Source organism: Vigna umbellata, chromosome 4, assembly GCF_029865625.1.
Source record: "Vigna umbellata cultivar VRB3 chromosome 4, Vumbellata_1.0, whole genome shotgun sequence".
Taxonomy (NCBI): Eukaryota; Viridiplantae; Streptophyta; class Magnoliopsida; order Fabales; family Fabaceae; genus Vigna; species Vigna umbellata.
The window spans coordinates 67,477,236-67,494,351 of record NC_142168.1 but is presented as its reverse complement, the minus strand read 5'-3'; the positions used below and the strand labels follow the sequence as shown (position 1 = coordinate 67,494,351).

Here is a 17,116-nt window from a genome sequence, read left to right as displayed (position 1 = left end):
AATCGCTTGTTTGTTGCACAGTTTCTTTTATTGTTTTTAAATAAGTTCCTTATAAAACATTTTTTATACATGAGTAAGATACGGTCTAATTTACAATTCCTTATTCAAAACTAAACTAGTACTAACTGAACCAACAAATTAAGTTCCCAGACTTCAAAACCAAATCAACATCAGCATAGAGGTTTTATTCTTTTTAGGGTGAGTCCTCTTCTTCAATATAATATTATATTCATACAATGTACTCACTACACATTACCCTCCTTTTCCTTACCTTTATACTAGTTAAGTGTGCCCTTCACCATGACCAGAAATAACTTTACATTTACCTTTTATTTTCCCTCTCTCATTTAACATTTACACAATTTCATACTGGGCCACTTGGCCTCCACTCTCTCAGTTTCCCAAACATGGATCTTGACTCAAACACCATCATCATGTTATGAGTGCAAAGAAAGAGTATAAAAATCAGCCTAAAATGTGACAGAAGTAGGAAAATCAGCCTAAAACTCTATTTCACTTAATTTATTCTTTCTCTTTTCTATTTCTCCATTCTATATCTTATTCTTCTCCTTTCTTAATCTCTTATTTTCCAACACTCTCTCTCCCCTGCAAGTTCCCTCTATCAACACTAGACTCCCGCTTCATTACTCACCTTTCACACCACAATACAACAACCACTCCTACTTTTCTTCAACACCAAACTTAACTACATTTTCCTTTGCTACCTCAAGTGTGCTCAAAACAATTGGCATTAACAAAAATCTCCACAAGTTCTAGAATGCAACTTACATAAGGGGATCACACTAGAATCAAACAATTAGGGTCAAATCTCTCTAAGTATAGAATGTGCCAAAATAGGTGTACAATGTTTGAACATATAAGATACCTATTCAACAATGAAAGGAGTGTAAAAGCTAGTTGGAAAGCTGTCTACTCAATTCAGAAATTTCAACATATATACACATCATGAAATTGACAATAATGCAATAGTAAAGGTGGAAAATCTACAACAGATACCTGAAACAGTGACAAAACTATCTACACAAGTTCTATTTAGCTCAAAATAACCAAAAACTTCCTCAAAAACTAATTCCTAATAGAACTTTAAACCTCAAAATGTTAATTTAAAACTTGAAACATTTTCTCAGCATTCAGTATTTTTTTATACCAGTAAATTATACATACACTTACCAATATATTCTTAATGTAACGTATATCAAGAAATACTAAAAACAATGGGATCTGAAGTAAATATACATAATAGGAACTCAATTTTGACAGTTTAGTCAAAGGAAATTGATCTTCATTATTTACATAATAGGAAATGATATTTTTTAAGTTGTCTTGTTTCTAACTTTTTAAGAGCAATATTATGATAAAATTTTGATCTATGAGACAAAGTTGGGTAACTAGTTCTACCTGTCTTTGACACTTCTGATCTGGACATCAAAGTTATGTGAAGCAGTGAGGAAAACTAGTCATTGGAAACTAGATTTTATATATGCAATTAGTGATCATGGTGAAAACTTCATCCTGAGAAATATTAAAACCTGTACTTTTGTCAGTCTCTTAAACAGTCCACAGCATAATTGTTGATTGTCTCAATCATTACTTAACCTTCATTTTCTGTATCTGGGTCAGCCCTATCTTGATGTTGGTTTTGGTTCTCTTCAAGTTGTAGTAGTAAAATACATAATCCAGATTGATGTTTATATAATTTAGAATATATGTACTAGTGTTGTTATTAAATTATACATGTTTGTTTGGTTTCATAAGAAATACAATTGTGCCTTAGATCTGTCTCGAACTCACCGAAGGCTTATGCCCTTGGTAATTACCCACGTTAGGTAATTACTGAAGGCTTCCGCCCTTCGATAATTACTGAGGGCTTCTGCCCTTCGGTAATTACCAAAGGCTTTTGCCCTTCGGTAATTACCGAAGGCTAGTGCCCTTCAGTAATTACCGAAGGCTTGGGGCGGAAGCCCTCGGTAAATGTTAACGACAAGGGATTTACCGATGGCACTTTGACCGTCGATAAGCCATCTGTAATTACCTTGTACCGACGGTTTCGGGCTATTTTCAAGGGCTTTTGGCCTTCGGTAATGCCCTTCTTTTTTGTAGTGTATGTTTCAGTTATTTTGCAACCGAGACCAATAAGTTCGGAAAATTTCAAAAATGTGAAAATTTCGTTATATTTGTATTGATTTTTTCAAAACCGAAATCTATTATGTGAGTTAATATGCGAAATTTGACAAATTAAGTACCAAGTCTTTCCTTAGCCAAAGTGTTCCTCAACTAGTTTTTAACAAATTTCTTATTTACAGATTCAAAACAACAACATAATATTAACACAAAAATTCAATATAAATGTATTTTACTAAGTTTGAACAGATGTCCCAAGTGTTACAAGGTGTTTACCATCTGAGCTACTGTAAATTTTTGTTTAACTTATCACGTTTTATTTATATAAGTTTATTAATTATATTTTCCATTCACACAGAAATTTATTACTACTAGTAATAAAATTGTTACTATTAAGGTAAATATTTTTCATGGGTCTTACAAGAAAATTATAGGCTCATATTAAAAATAAATAAATAAAAAGTACAATTTGTATGCTCCAGCTTGAGGGGGAGTGTTAGGATATTTATCCTATTTTATCATCATTATAGTGTGTCAAGGGTTACCCTATTTATCATGATTATATTATGTCTAGGATTACCCTATTTATCATGATTATATTGTGTCTAGGGTTACCCTATTTATCATGTACTTGTGTATCAATTTATTCTTATAAATAGAAGATTGTGAGATGGATCAATCAAGCCCTCTAGAATTATTTTGCAGTTTCAATCTTAAGTTACAATGATTGGCTGAATGACAGTTTGTTGTTAGTGATTCTGGCCTAGGTGCACCTATAGGATTTGGTGGTTCTGTACAGCATTCTTCGTCAGTTTTGAGTTCAGAATTTTATTTCATGTGTGAAAATGTTATGCTGCATTACTTGATGAATATGGGATTATTGAGGGTCTAGTTTATGTTGTGTATGTTGTTATGAAGTGATAAAACCATGATGTTTACTAGGCATATGGAAAAGACTGAATAGAAATGTTTAAAAGATTTAAACAGGGTTAACTACACTGGATGATTAAATTTGTATGACTGGGTTTTGTGATATGTTCTGTCCCATTCTGATTTGAACTCAAAGATTTTAGCGGATTTACAATAACTGGGTGTAATTATGGTTGATTGGAACATATATGTAAGTAGAAGTTAAACTCTCTCTGTGGTATAAAACGAGATATTGTCTTTTATGATCGTAAATTCCAATTAGTGTGATGCAACTAATAATGTTTTCTGTGGAAATTGTTTTGGAAATCTGAGTTACTGAAATAAACTGTTTTGAAGTGTCACAATGCATGCTCATAAACTTAATTAGATTACATTTAGCCTGTGTGTATTCGTTGGATGAAATACTTGTGATCCTATATATCCTGTCTCTGGCTTTCTGGTGAATATTATTGAATATGCAGTATGATGTAAATTCTAATTGAATTTATTGTTAGTTAAATAACATACATGAAAAGTTAGCTGTTATAGATAAAGACTAATCTGCAATGCTTGAATAATACCACTTAGTGTAGTATTTTTTTTAACCGAATGGTGTATGATACTAATTTATTTTGGTCACACCTTCTACCTTAAGTCCAATTAAAAATATGGTTTTCTTTATCCCATTATCCATACTTTAGATATTTGTTACGTGACAGACCACAAATTTTGCCAATTTCAGTTATTACAATTTTTTAACTAGTTTGATTTTTTTCACAATAATTAAATAAAGAAATCGGGATTAATGTTAGTAACGTTTCCGTCAAGTGTGGAAGCATGCTTATGTGAACAAAAGTGAAATAATTGAAAAAGAAAAAGTTTAACAAGTTTGGGACAAATGTGTAAGTAAAATATATTTATATATTATATATTTGTGTGCGTGAAATGAGAATAAATGTGATATGTTTGATTGTTGTTTAGATGATATTGTCACAAACTAATTCAGAAGAGATGAGTAATGATCACTCTGACATTTTGAGTCAAATTTTATGTCTCCAAGAGTATTCAGGTCATGTTAGGGGATGAGATTTGGAGTCGGTTAAAAAGATTATTTTCTGTCCAAAAAGTGTCATACACATCATGAGCATGATACATTGACTACTCAAATAAAAGACGTGACTGAAAGAATAACATGGATGAAAAATGAGATTATTTCACTTCAAAAAATTGGTACACCAAATACTATTGAAGAAGCTCATTTTGGTCTCAATAGTGACCAAGAGAGTTGTACATTGTCATCAAATAGTTTTGTTGAGGTAACTAACTAATCTACATTACTTTCAATATTACTTTAATTTGCTTACTTTAAACTTACATAGGTCTTCATATTTAGTCACATTGAAGATTGTCTTATAATTTTATTTTCTATATTAAAAGTAATGTTAGTGTAATTTGTTTACTTTAAAAGCTCTCTACATTTGGCCACTTTAAATAATTTATCTTATAATTATTTTATAATGTAGAGATCTCAAGTTGTAAATTGTTTGTATCAATCACCTTCATTTTGCTTGGTTGCCCTTGAAAAATTGTATAATTTTAAAAGTGATAAACTATATGGTAGACCTCTACCTAAGGGACATGTAAAAGTTAGTATAGATATTGCTTTGGAGCTAAATGTATCCTTGTCTATACCTATTGTTGATGATGACATGATGACATGACTAATCAATCTCGTACAGGTTGTTGATAAGGTATGTTTATACAATTATATTCATTCATATTTATGAGGATATTTTATCTATTACCTAACTTGTTTAATTGATATTGTTTTAGGATTTCACTCAATCTAAAACAAAAAAGATGAATAATACAAATGAATGTGTGCACTTAAAAAGAAATGTCAAAAGAAAATGGTCATTCAACATAGTCCTCGTAAATTGTTTCACCATAATCTTCCTGAATGGTGTAACTACCTCTCTTCGTTCCTAAAACTAAAGTCATGAGAGTCACTTCTTCTAATACAAAATGGAGAAAAACATATTTGGACTACATGATCATAAAAAAAATCATTAATGTATATATATATATATATATATATATATATATATATATATATATATCGGATACAACATATACTACTTTTTATAGTTAACTTCATCATCTTTATCATATTATTAATACACTTTTATTGTTTTCTTTTATAAGGCAGCTGTATCAAAATTTTGTTAAGTCAAATGATTATTTAAGAAAATATTTGATGGATTGTTTTTTACAAGGCACCTATAATAATTTTGTCACTATTTTTTAAGAAAATATTTGATGGATTATTTTTTAATATAAAATTATCTTTTAATCTAAAACTTCCAAGTGTAGGTTACCTTTCTTTTCAAAAGTCTTTTGATAAGTCCGTTGGAATAGAATTATTGCTCTAAAACTTTTCTGACAATCTAATTTGTGTTCATACTATAAAACCAATAACATTTCATTTGATAACAAATTCATTGTAGATGCCATATGTTTCGGTAGAGATTTTATAAGACTGAGACACTAACATTTCTGATGCTTGAATCACGTGTTCCACCTTGTCCTTCCACCTGGACTACTCGGCTTCCAGAGTTCGACTGCTCAGTTGCCTCCTTGATAGAGAGGGGAAGTACCTACAAAAGATACTCCGACGCTCAAGTTAGGCGTAGGTTATGCAGCCATATCTCTCAAGAAAGTGATTTTGTTATCACTGTGGAATATTTTCGAGTGAGTAGAACGTAAGTGAAACGTACTTGGTTGTTGGCCCTGATCCTGTATTTATAGGTTGTCTCATGGACCCTCAAATGACACAGGTCCAATAAAATATAAACAGATTTACCTTAAAATCTGATTGGTTGCTCATAAATCGTCTATCAAGATCTTTAATAAGATATCTTTGATTATTTTATCATCTGCTGGACATCGGGCCCAATAATAATATAAGCATTGGCCGAATTGTGGCCCACCTTTAATAGATTCGTTTGCCTTGGTTGGCCATAATGGTGATTGAACGGTGCTGACTGTATGATCATTCGATCTCTACTAGGTATAATACATAATTGACGAGCATTGTCCCGGTTTGACCTGGTTGACGAGTGTTGTCGCGGTTTGAACTGGTTGACAAGAGCTACTACAGTAGATCGACCGATTGGTCTTTGATGATTACCATTTGGTCTATATATCATAGTATACACCATATAATTTGTAGTTTATTTTATGCATCACGTATATGTAAATTGAATAGATATTGTATTTTTAAAAAGGAAAACATTAATCCAGAGTAAATTTTATCCGAAGTTTGCTGCTTACCAGTTTTAATTATAATAGATAAACATGTATTTAACTAATTAAATATTATATAGAAGTTGGAGTGACATTTAGGGTGAGGACTTGGAAAATTCTAAAGTAAACCGATCACATAAGTATGATATGACAAACAATGAAAAGTATTAGTGTATAATGACCCTCACATTTATATAACTACAAAAAAGAAAAACACTGTCATTTCGGGAAATAGAACACTTATAAACTAAAATATTAAAATATAATGTAATAGTTAAAATTAAAAATATACCATCCCGTGTTTAATTAGTAATTTTACATGTAAAACAAATGATGAAAATAAAATAGAAAATGTCTAGAAAAATCACTTTTAAACCATTGTTACAATAGAAATTCACAAGGTTTACAAATTTTCACGTTTGAAAAAGTAACAAAGAATTGTTGTTGTTGTTGTCTTAAATATTAATTGATTTATATTTTCTTCTCTTAGAAAAAAGAATGTTTCCTTTTTTATTTGTCAATATTTCTTTATAATGTGTAATTAAGACAATTTACCATAGCGAACTTATAACGTATCTGGATTTTTATTATTTAAATAAAAATATTTGGTAGAACTTAAAAAATTAATAAAAAAAATAATTTCAACATTTTTTTTATAAAAAATCACTCAAAATATAAAATTTTCTAATGGTATTTATTTATATAATGTTTTAGTTCTAAATAAAAATAAATAACTTAATTTTTACTCATATGTAAACTGTTGGACTGTCTTTGAACTCTTCCTATGTCAAATTAACCATCTTGCTATTCATAAAAGAAGCTATTGCAAATATTACAACTTCTTAAGAAAACAATTGCCTTGCGAAATGCATTTTCAGAGTACTTTTTTAAATTTTATTATGTTTAGAATATTGACTTATAATTCTTTCACTATTAACATTTGATCGATTATTTTTTATATAAAATTGTATTTTAATCTAAAAATTCCAATTTCATGTTAGTTACCATTGTTTTCACAAGTCTTCGAATAAGTCATTGATTGAAATAGAATTATCATCCCAAAAAATTTCCCACCATTGATAACGAGGAAAGTGACAAAGGTGGAAAAGTGGAGGGTTCCCTTGTCATTTTATTTGAATAAAGACCAATGTGTAATTTTCCAATAATGACTATATTTATTGATGTTTCCTTTTTAAATTGGAAATATTTTTTACATTTTGTCCCATTACACCAAATTTACTTAACAAAGTCATTTGCTAGTAATATGAGATGACAATATTATAGGAACAAGATATAAATGGTGACATAAGCTTTCACTATTAAAATATTTTCTTAATATTTAGCTGGACTTACAAATATTTTAAAATCTCGTTAAAGAAAAATATCTATTTTATGAATTTTGTAAAAAAAATCACAGACAATATACGAATTTATAATTGTATCTATTTTCATAGAATATTTTGTCTCTAAGAATAAATAACATTATTTATTATTCATGTAAAACTATGAATTTGGACTCTTTCTATGTCGTTAGGAAAAAATAACAAACCCATAATAAAGATAATGCAAATAGTACAATTTGTTCGACACAATTGCATTTTGAAGTGCATTTTCAGAGCACTTTCTTAATTTGGTTTTCAAATATTAACTTCCAATTCATTAATTATTTGTAAGGTCGAGTTTGATGTTTTTTTTCCATATAATATTGTCGTTTAAAATGAAAATACATAAGTCTTCTTCGAAGTCAATTGATATTATTGAAATCTTGCATGCATTAAATGCATTATTTATGGACCACAAAAATTAGTTGATATGATGAACAAAAAAATGGAAAACAGGCAAACACGACGATGACTTAGAACAGCAGTATAGGTAATGAAGGAGTTGGTGTGAGTATAAATGTGGGTATTGGGAGTGCTAAATTCAGAACACATATGAATCTAATTCTATACTATTCACTCTCTCTGTTTGATGATGAATATTCTGAAAGTAATAATGTTTATGTTTGTGGTGAGTGTGGTGTTGCAGGTTGCTTATGGACAACACCATATCCGATGCCTTCCAAAAGAGAGGGATGCACTCCTTCAATTCAAGGCTGCCATTGTCGATGACTACGGCATGCTTTCTTCTTGGACCACTCCCGACTGTTGCCAATGGGAGGGGATTCGCTGCAGTAACCTCACCGCTCATATTATAAGCCTCCACCTTCCTGGACAATGTAACGAATCTCGTTCTGTTGGTGGTTATTATGAAGTCTCTCAGCGTTACATCAGCGGAGAGATCCACAAGTCGTTAATGGAGTTACGACACTTACAGTATTTGAACCTCAGTTTCAATGATTTTGGAGACACTAATATTCCAGAGTTTCTTGGCTCTCTTACCAACTTGAGATATCTTGATCTCTCTTCATGTCATTTTAGCGGACAAATTCCAACTCAGATAAGTTCTCTTTCTCATTTGAAATATTTGAATCTTGCTCATAATTATTTGGAGGGTCCAATTCCTCCTCAACTTGGAAATCTCTCTCGGTTGCAGTATCTTGATCTCAGTTGGAATTCTTTAAATGGAAATATACTTTCCCAACTTGGAAATCTCTCTCGGCTGCAGTATCTTGATCTCAGCTACAATTCTTTTGAAGGATACATTCCTTCCCAACTAGGAAACCTTTCAAATTTGCATAAACTCTATCTTGGAGGATATCATAGAGCTCTCAAAATTGTCAGTAGTGATCAATGGTTATCTAATCTTAATTCTTTAACCCATCTTTCCTTCATTTCCATATCCAATTTTAACAGTTCTCCTAGCTGCCTTCGAACCATTGCCAAGCTACCAAAATTAAAAGAACTGAGTTTAATTGAATGTGGCCTTTCCGATCATTTCCTCTTTTCATTCAACCCTTCCAACTTCAATTTTTCTACTTCCCTTTCTGTCCTTGATCTTTCTGGAAACTCCTTCACACAACCAATGGTATTCCAGTGGGTGTCAAACACCACTTCCAACCTTGTTGAGCTTGACCTTAATGGTAACCTCTTGACGGGTTCCACATCAAATCATTTTGGCATGGCCATGAATTCGCTTGAGCGCCTTGACCTCTCCGATAATGTGTTCAAGGGTGAAGATTTGAAATCATTAATGAATATATGCACCCTACGTTCATTATACATGTCTGGAAACAATATGACCGAAGACCTTTCGTCAATTCTTCATAATTTGTCTAGTGATTGTGTTAGATACTCACTACAGGAATTGAGTTTGAGAAACAATCATATCAGAGGCTCCATACCTGACCTTTCAGCATTTTCAAATTTAAAAACGTTGGATCTTTCTGAAAATCAATTGAGTGGGAAGATAACTGAAGGCACTAACTCTTTAGAAGGTGGTGGTCCAAAATCATTTGGGAGCACATGTACTTTGGAGTTATTGAATTTGTCTAATAATAAGTTGAGTGAAGATCTTACGGACATATTTAATCATTTGTCTGGATGTTCTAGATACTCACTACAAGAGTTGAGTTTGGCATACAATCAAATCAGAGGCTCCTTGCCTGACCTTTCAGCATTTTCAAATTTAAAAATGTTGTATCTTTATGGTAATCAATTGAGTGGGAAGATAGCTGAAGGCACTAGATTGCCATCTCATTTGGAGCAACTATCAATTGGGTTTAACTCTTTAGAAGGTGGTGTTCCAAAATCATTTGGGAGCACATGTACTTTGGAGTTATTGGATTTGTCTTTCAATAAGTTGAGTGATGATGTCACAGTGATATTTAATCATTTGTCTGGATGTTCTAGATACTCATTGCGAGAACTAAATCTCGGTCAAAATAAAATCAATGGCACATTACCTGATTTCTCAATATTTGCAAAGTTGGAAACGTTGGATCTCAGTATCAATCAAATTAGGGGTACTTTGCCTCGCAACCTCGCAACAATGTTCCCATCATTAAAAAAATTGTACCTTGATAATAACAAGCTAAATGGGACAATTTCTGAAGATCTTCGATTTCCAACAGAACTTGAGGAATTATCCTTGATGTCAAACTCTTTGAAAGGTGTGTTATCTGACTCCCATTTCTATAATATGACAAAGTTAAAGACATTGATGTTGTCAGATAACTCACTCACGTTAGAAGTTAGTCAAAATTGGGGTTCAACTTTTCAATTGGATAATATTGAATTGAGGTCTTGCAAGCTTGGTCCTTTGTTTCCCAAATGGCTAGAGAAACAAAACGAATTTCAAATCCTTGACATTTCAAATAATGAAATATCAGGTACTGTTCCAAAATGGTTTTGGACCAAATTTGGATTGTCAAATTTGGTGAGTATTGATATTTCACACAATAATTTACAAGGTACGATTCCAAATTTGCCAATAGAGAATCATTATTATTCTCTTAGTCTTGCATCAAATCAATTTGAAGGTCATGTTCCGCCATTTTTACGAGGCTCAATATCTCTTGATCTATCAAACAATAAATTCACAAATTCTTTTTCATTTTTATGTTCTAATGGTGTAGCTGAATCTTTATACCAATTAGACCTTTCAAATAATAAGTTTTCTGGACAAATTCCAGACTGTTGGACCCATTTGAAGTCATTGGCTTACTTAATTATGAGTCACAACAAGTTTTCAGGAGAGATTCCTTTTTCAATGGGATCACTCCTTGAACTCCAAGTTTTGTTATTGAGAAGCAATAACTTAACAGGTATGATCCCTTCTATCTTGAAGAATTGTACAAAGTTAGAGATGGTAGACATAGCAGAAAATAGATTATCAGGATCTATCCCAAATTGGATTGGGAAGGAATTATTAGAGTTGCAATTTTTAAGCTTAAGAAGCAACTATCTCCGTGGGAGTTTACCGTTACAAATTTGTTATCTAAAAAATATTCAACTCTTAGATCTCTCGCAAAACAATCTATCTGGAGAAATTCCTACATGCATAAAAAACTTTTCCTCAATGGCTCAAATGACTTCTTTCAGAGGTTATGAAAGTCATTATTATTTGGTCAACACTAGTTTTAGCTTGAATGCAATCTTGATGTGGAAAGGTTCAGAACAAATGTTCAGAGACATGGGATTATCACTTTTAAAAAGCATTGATCTCTCTAGCAATCAATTATCAGGAGAAATTCCAAAAGAAATAGAGGGTTTATTTGGATTGGTGTCATTGAATTTATCAAGAAACCAATTGACAGGAAAAATTCCTTCAAACGTTGGAAAGTTAACATCACTTGAATTTCTTGATTTGTCACAAAACCAACTTGTTGGTTCTATTCCTTCAAGTCTTGCTCAAATTGATCGACTCACTATGTTAGATTTGTCACATAATTATTTATCTGGAAAAATTCCAACTGGCACACAATTACAGAGTTTCGATGCATCGAAATATGAAGATAATGTTGATCTCTGTGGACCACCATTAAAGGAATTGTGCATTGATGGAGTGGCAAGACAAGGACCAATTATTAAATTTCAAGAGGATGACAATTTGATTTTCAATCGTGAATATTATATAAGTATGGCAATTGGATTTGCTATAAGCTTTTGGGGAGTGTTTGGCTCAATCTTAATAGTACATTCTTGGCGTCATGCATATTTCAAGTTCTTAAATAATTTAGGAGACACTCTTTATGTCATGACAACAGTGAAAGTTTTCAAAATCTGCTACAAAACATAGCTACAGGTAACATTATTTTAACCTTGTGTTAAAATTTTGATTTTTTTTGTTTTATTATTATTATAATTATTAAGTTTTTCTTCATTAAATTATTTTTTAATTTAAAATTAGAGACTAATTTAAAATTAATAATATTAAATATGTAAAACTTTGATAGCTAATGACAATGATCAATTTAAAGTCTAATTAACAAATTAATTATAATTTTTTATTTATAAAAAAGACTATTTTACATACTAATAATTTCTAATTGATATCCACATAATTAATTATTTTGATTTCTAAATTTGATTAATGAGTTTCTTGTCATAAATTTTTATTCAAGTAAAGATCTCCAATATGAATTTGAAGATTTCTAGTTTTAATTTGGCTTCTACAAACACTTTTTTATTTGCCTTGATAATCATACAAGATAATTCTTTTATGACTAATGATTTTTTTTTACAAAGTATAAAATAAATTAAAAGAATTTAATTAGTAGTAACTTAAATTATTGAAGTTTTCTATTCCTTTGCCTTTTAATACAAGTTTGCTTTGAATTTATTTTTTTACGTTATCTTTTTATTGTTTGTATTTTTGGCGAAATTAATATAATTTGCTTAAGTTTTGGCAGAGGAAATGGAATTTGAAGATTAGAATGATTGTGAGGGTACCATGCTCAAAGGACAAAAAAAAGAGAGGAAAGAGGTACTCTGGATTAGGGCTGGGCAAAAATAACTGATCTGTACTGTACTATAGTTAACTGTACTATATTATACTTAAAAAAACTAATCCACTTTTACTAAAAGTTCAGTATACTATTTTATGGTTTAGTTTTTAAAAACTGAACTTATAACAGTTTCGGTTCAGTTAACTGTGAGAACTGTATCTACTCTTTTCTCTTCTCTAGTTTCTATTCAATTGGTCCGTCTTGTTAAGAAAACGTTATTTAATAATAAAATATTAATAAAAGAAACCGTTCAAATAAAAAACTTATAATGAATTTTTAAAGACAAAATTTTTTTATCACAAATTTTTATATTTTTTCATCAATAAACATATATTATTTTTTAAATAATATTATTTTAAGTAATAAAAGTAAAATATATTTTTTTAAATTTAATTTTATTAAATGATTAAGTAATATAAATCATAAAAAAAGACTATATAAAAAAAATTACTTTAAATATATTATTTTCTTTAACATATTATTAAATATGTAAAAATATGTTAAAAAAACTTTTAATGATATTAAAATATGTGTAAGCGCACACACTAAAATAACTATTTATTTTAAAAATCAACTTACTTTAAAATAAATATCAATATTATTATTTTTAAATGATAGTATTTTACATACTAAAACTAAAATATATTTTTTAACGTTAAATTTTATTAAATGAATATATAATGAAATATCATAAAAAAAATAGTAATGTAGCAAAAATAATTAATATTATAGAAATATCAAATGACAAAAAAATTAACAAACGTTTATTAAGAGTAATTTTTCTAGTATCATCTTTTATTATATTATAATAATTAATAAATATTAGTTTAATTTTTACATAATAAAATATAAATAATAAATAATTGATTAATAAAACAATTTTACAAGGGAACAAAAGAAATATAAATAAAAAATTATTTTAAAATAAAATAAGTAGATAAAAAGATAAAATAAATTATATACAAATATAAAACAAAAAGAATATAAATAAAAAATTAAAAAAATAAATATAAAAGTAAAATAATATTCATGAAAAAATAAATATAAATAAAAAAATAAAAAATAAAATAAATAAATAAATAATAAAATAATTTCCATACACATATAATAATAAAAGAAATATAAATAAAATAGAAAATAATAATATCAAATAATTAAAAAGTTAATTTGTAAGACACTTATGAATAAAATAAAATAAATATTAAATTAAAAAGAACATGTATTGTTATACTATTCCGTTTAAAAACTAGTACAATTCAGTTTAAAATTAGTATAATTCAGTTTAAAATTAGTATAGTTAGTAGTTCAATTTAGTTTATATTGTAGTTTAGTATAATTTAGTATAGTTCAGTTCAGTGCAGTTTGATAAAACAAAAAACAGTTCAGTTCAGTTTGTCTGAACTGTTTTACAGCTCAGTTCAGTTTATACAAATTAGTTTTTAGTTCAGTACAGATTTTAGCAGTACAGTGCAGTTCAGTTCAATTTGCCCACCCCTACTCTGGATATCGATAACTGAGGAAGATTTCTAAACATTTATTTTCTTTAAATGTTTCTTTCTTCTCCATTTTTATTTTGTAATGGTTGTTCAGGAAGCCTATTGTCATTTCTTTTGTCATTTGTCAAATAATATATTAATTATTAAATTTCTTGATAATTCATTTTAGAATGCAGGAAATACTCTGTTTATAAAACATAAACTTGGTAAAAAAATCGTTACTACATTAATGAATAATAAAATCTGAGGGTTAACACTTGTAAATTTTAATGAGAAAAAAATTATACATTTATAAACATTAATGAAAAAATAAAAATTGTTGTTAACATTTAAAAAAACTGTACATTTATAAAAGTTAATGAAAAAAATAAAAATTGTTGTCAACATTTAAAACTAACGGTTGTTTTACCATTATTATTATTTTATAACAAGAAATGTCAAGAATTTCAATGTCATTTTGTGTGTGTAACCATTTAGGAAAAGTTGGACCTAACTTTCAAGATCTCAACCCTATATAACCCAATTGAAAGGACGGAGTCCAGTTTTGGCTAAATTCCAAAGCCATACAACTTTGACATGTTAGCAAAATGAGAGTCACTGATCGAATATCTCCCAAAGAGTTCAAATTCATTTTGAGAGTCTCCAGCTGAGTAGGAAATCGAATATCTTTGGGAATCTTAGCATTTAGCCTGTTTTCATCAAGAAATAAAGTTTTTAAAGATGAGAATAACGAGAAATCAGGAAGTCAAATTAAACATGCTTGCACACATGTTAGTTAAGTAGTTTAAGGCATGAAGTTGAGTTACATATTCCAAAGTGAGTTTTTAAGCCAATATCATGCTGAAGTATAGATATTTCGTGTATGTGAAAACAGAAATGCCCACTGATAGACTCTAACTGATACCATGTTATGAAAGTTGATTTTTAAGCTTAACTCATCCTCACAAAACCGACTTGTAAAATGAGGTTTGTACCTCACTTATACATTATAAATTGGTTTTATCTCTAGTTATTGTGGTACTTTCAACATTTTCAACATTTTCAACATTTTCAACATTAGAGATGCTCAAGGCTTCAACTCAAGCCAAAGATGTTCAAGATATGAGTTAAGGTAAAGGTGCTTAAAAACCTATAATTAGATCGTCTTTGATATGCGTCAGTTCGGAATCGACTTATTAAACGTTTTCTTCTGTCAGTTTCATAAGACCTACGTAAAAAACGCTATAAAAATCCCAATTTCCACTTTCATTTCTACTTTTATTTCTATGCACTTCTTTTTATTTTTCTTTATAAATGTTATTTTGTGAATTACTTCGCACCACATATATTTTTTAAGTAATTGTTATTTTTTTCTCAAACGAATGTAAAAGTTGTACCATTTTGATTAATAATTTTGAAATAGCTAAAATATACTTAAATTAATGAAAATAGATTTGAAAAAGACTTTACGACACATTGAAGGATATTATTAGATAGATTTCTTGACTCTTTGTATATGAAAATAAATATAAGAAAAAGTAATTACGATTATGTTTGATAATATATTGAATTGGTATGTTTGATAATATATTGAATTGATAATAAATATAATGTCACCCTTTAGACGACCGATCCTCGAATATCACTGTTAGGCAATTTCGGCAAGCATACCGAATCGTTCAAGTAATAGAAACATGGTAAGACCAGGTGTCGTTTTCCCAAGAGACTCGTAATACTAGAGAATTGTGCGATTAACAACTCATTTAGACTCAAGAACGTAACATTCATTTACAAGCATGTGCAAGAAAGATAAATTTGCACATAATTACATGGTTGGACTTTAGTGTTTGAAGGCACTTAGAAATGGAATAGACTAGAAATGATATGAAATGACATTGCTAAGGTTAGGTTTCACCTATTTCACTCTCGTGCATACACAGTCTCATCTTCCTCCATAAATTTACTAAAGTCAATCCACAAAAACACTCTAGTCCTAATCCCTTAGGTGAAAGAGCCTAGGTTTTCCCTATTAAACTCCAATCCCTTGGAAAATCCAACAAGCAAACCTGCATTAAAGAGCTAGGATCTTAAGACAACATGTGAATCATCTTCCATCCCTAGAATCAATGACCACAAGGACTCTTGTTTCAGTTCAAGGTTTCAACTTACGTCCCCATAATCTATGAAAACCCAAAATCAAGTCATGAACATTCCTATTACATGCAAGCTTTAAGATCGGAAACAAGAATACTAGCAATTGATAGAAAAGGCATATATACAATCAAATAATTCAACAAATACACAAGAATTCAGAGGCTACATCTATCACCAACAAGATCGGTTTGGCTCTCCATTTCCATGGAAAAATGGAGAGCCTTTAAGCTTACAAAATGGCCATGGAAGAAGATGAAGAACCCAAGAGGAAGAAGGGAGTGTTCCCACGAGCCCTAGCAGCCCTCCAAACTCTCCTCTGAGTGAGATGCACCTTCAAAGAACCAAAGACCCCAAATGCTTCGAGACAACTTGAATAAATAGGCATTTTGACACATCAGCAGCGTCACCGCTCAGCTGCACCCCAGCTGCAGCCCAGCGGCAGCATTCCAGAGAGGTGGCGCTCAGCTGCACCCCAGCCACAACATTCCAAAATTCTCTCTTTTTGTTTTACTTGCTTTTATGGTTGGTTAAGCTCTATACATTGGTGGAGGTTCTTCTAAGCATAATATTAGCTACAAAATAAGGGGATTAGTGATGATAATACATCAATTTAGTCTAAAACACATTTATTTAGAAAACAAGACAAAAGAATAGGATTAAGCAAGTTACAAGTTAGAAAGGAGTTTATTTTGCTACTAAAATGATGCTTAGATAATGGTAAGAATTAGCATTATCAAACTCT

General features: G+C 29.9%; 1 protein-coding gene across 4 annotated transcripts; it reads left to right on the top strand.

Annotated features, from left to right (window-relative positions):
* The first annotated feature begins 8,328 nt into the window (after window positions 1–8,328).
* LOC148201030 (receptor-like protein EIX1) lies at window positions 8,329–12,036 on the top strand. 4 transcript variants are annotated; one of them, XM_088114325.1, is made up of 3 exons: window positions 8,329–9,364; window positions 9,440–9,715; window positions 9,977–12,036. In XM_088114325.1, exons 1-3 carry the CDS (start codon window positions 8,329–8,331, stop codon window positions 12,034–12,036), a joined length of 3,372 nt encoding a protein of 1,123 aa, XP_087970451.1. The 4 variants fall into 4 exon arrangements, with proteins under 4 accessions (XP_087970451.1, XP_087970449.1, XP_087970450.1 ...); XM_088114324.1 differs by having other exon boundaries at window positions 8,332–8,846; window positions 8,916–9,715; XM_088114323.1 differs by having other exon boundaries at window positions 8,329–9,715.
* Window positions 12,037–17,116: the final 5,080 nt, after the last annotated feature.

Excerpts from the sequence above, each read along its gene's own strand:
- LOC148201030 (XM_088114322.1), top strand. The coding sequence starts at position 8,332 with ATGAATATTCTGAAAGTAATAATGTTTATGTTTGTGGTGAGTGTGGTG. Across the intron at positions 10,160-10,228 it reads ATGTTCTAGATACTCATTGC|AAACGTTGGATCTCAGTATC; the intron begins GAGAACTAAATC and ends TTGCAAAGTTGG.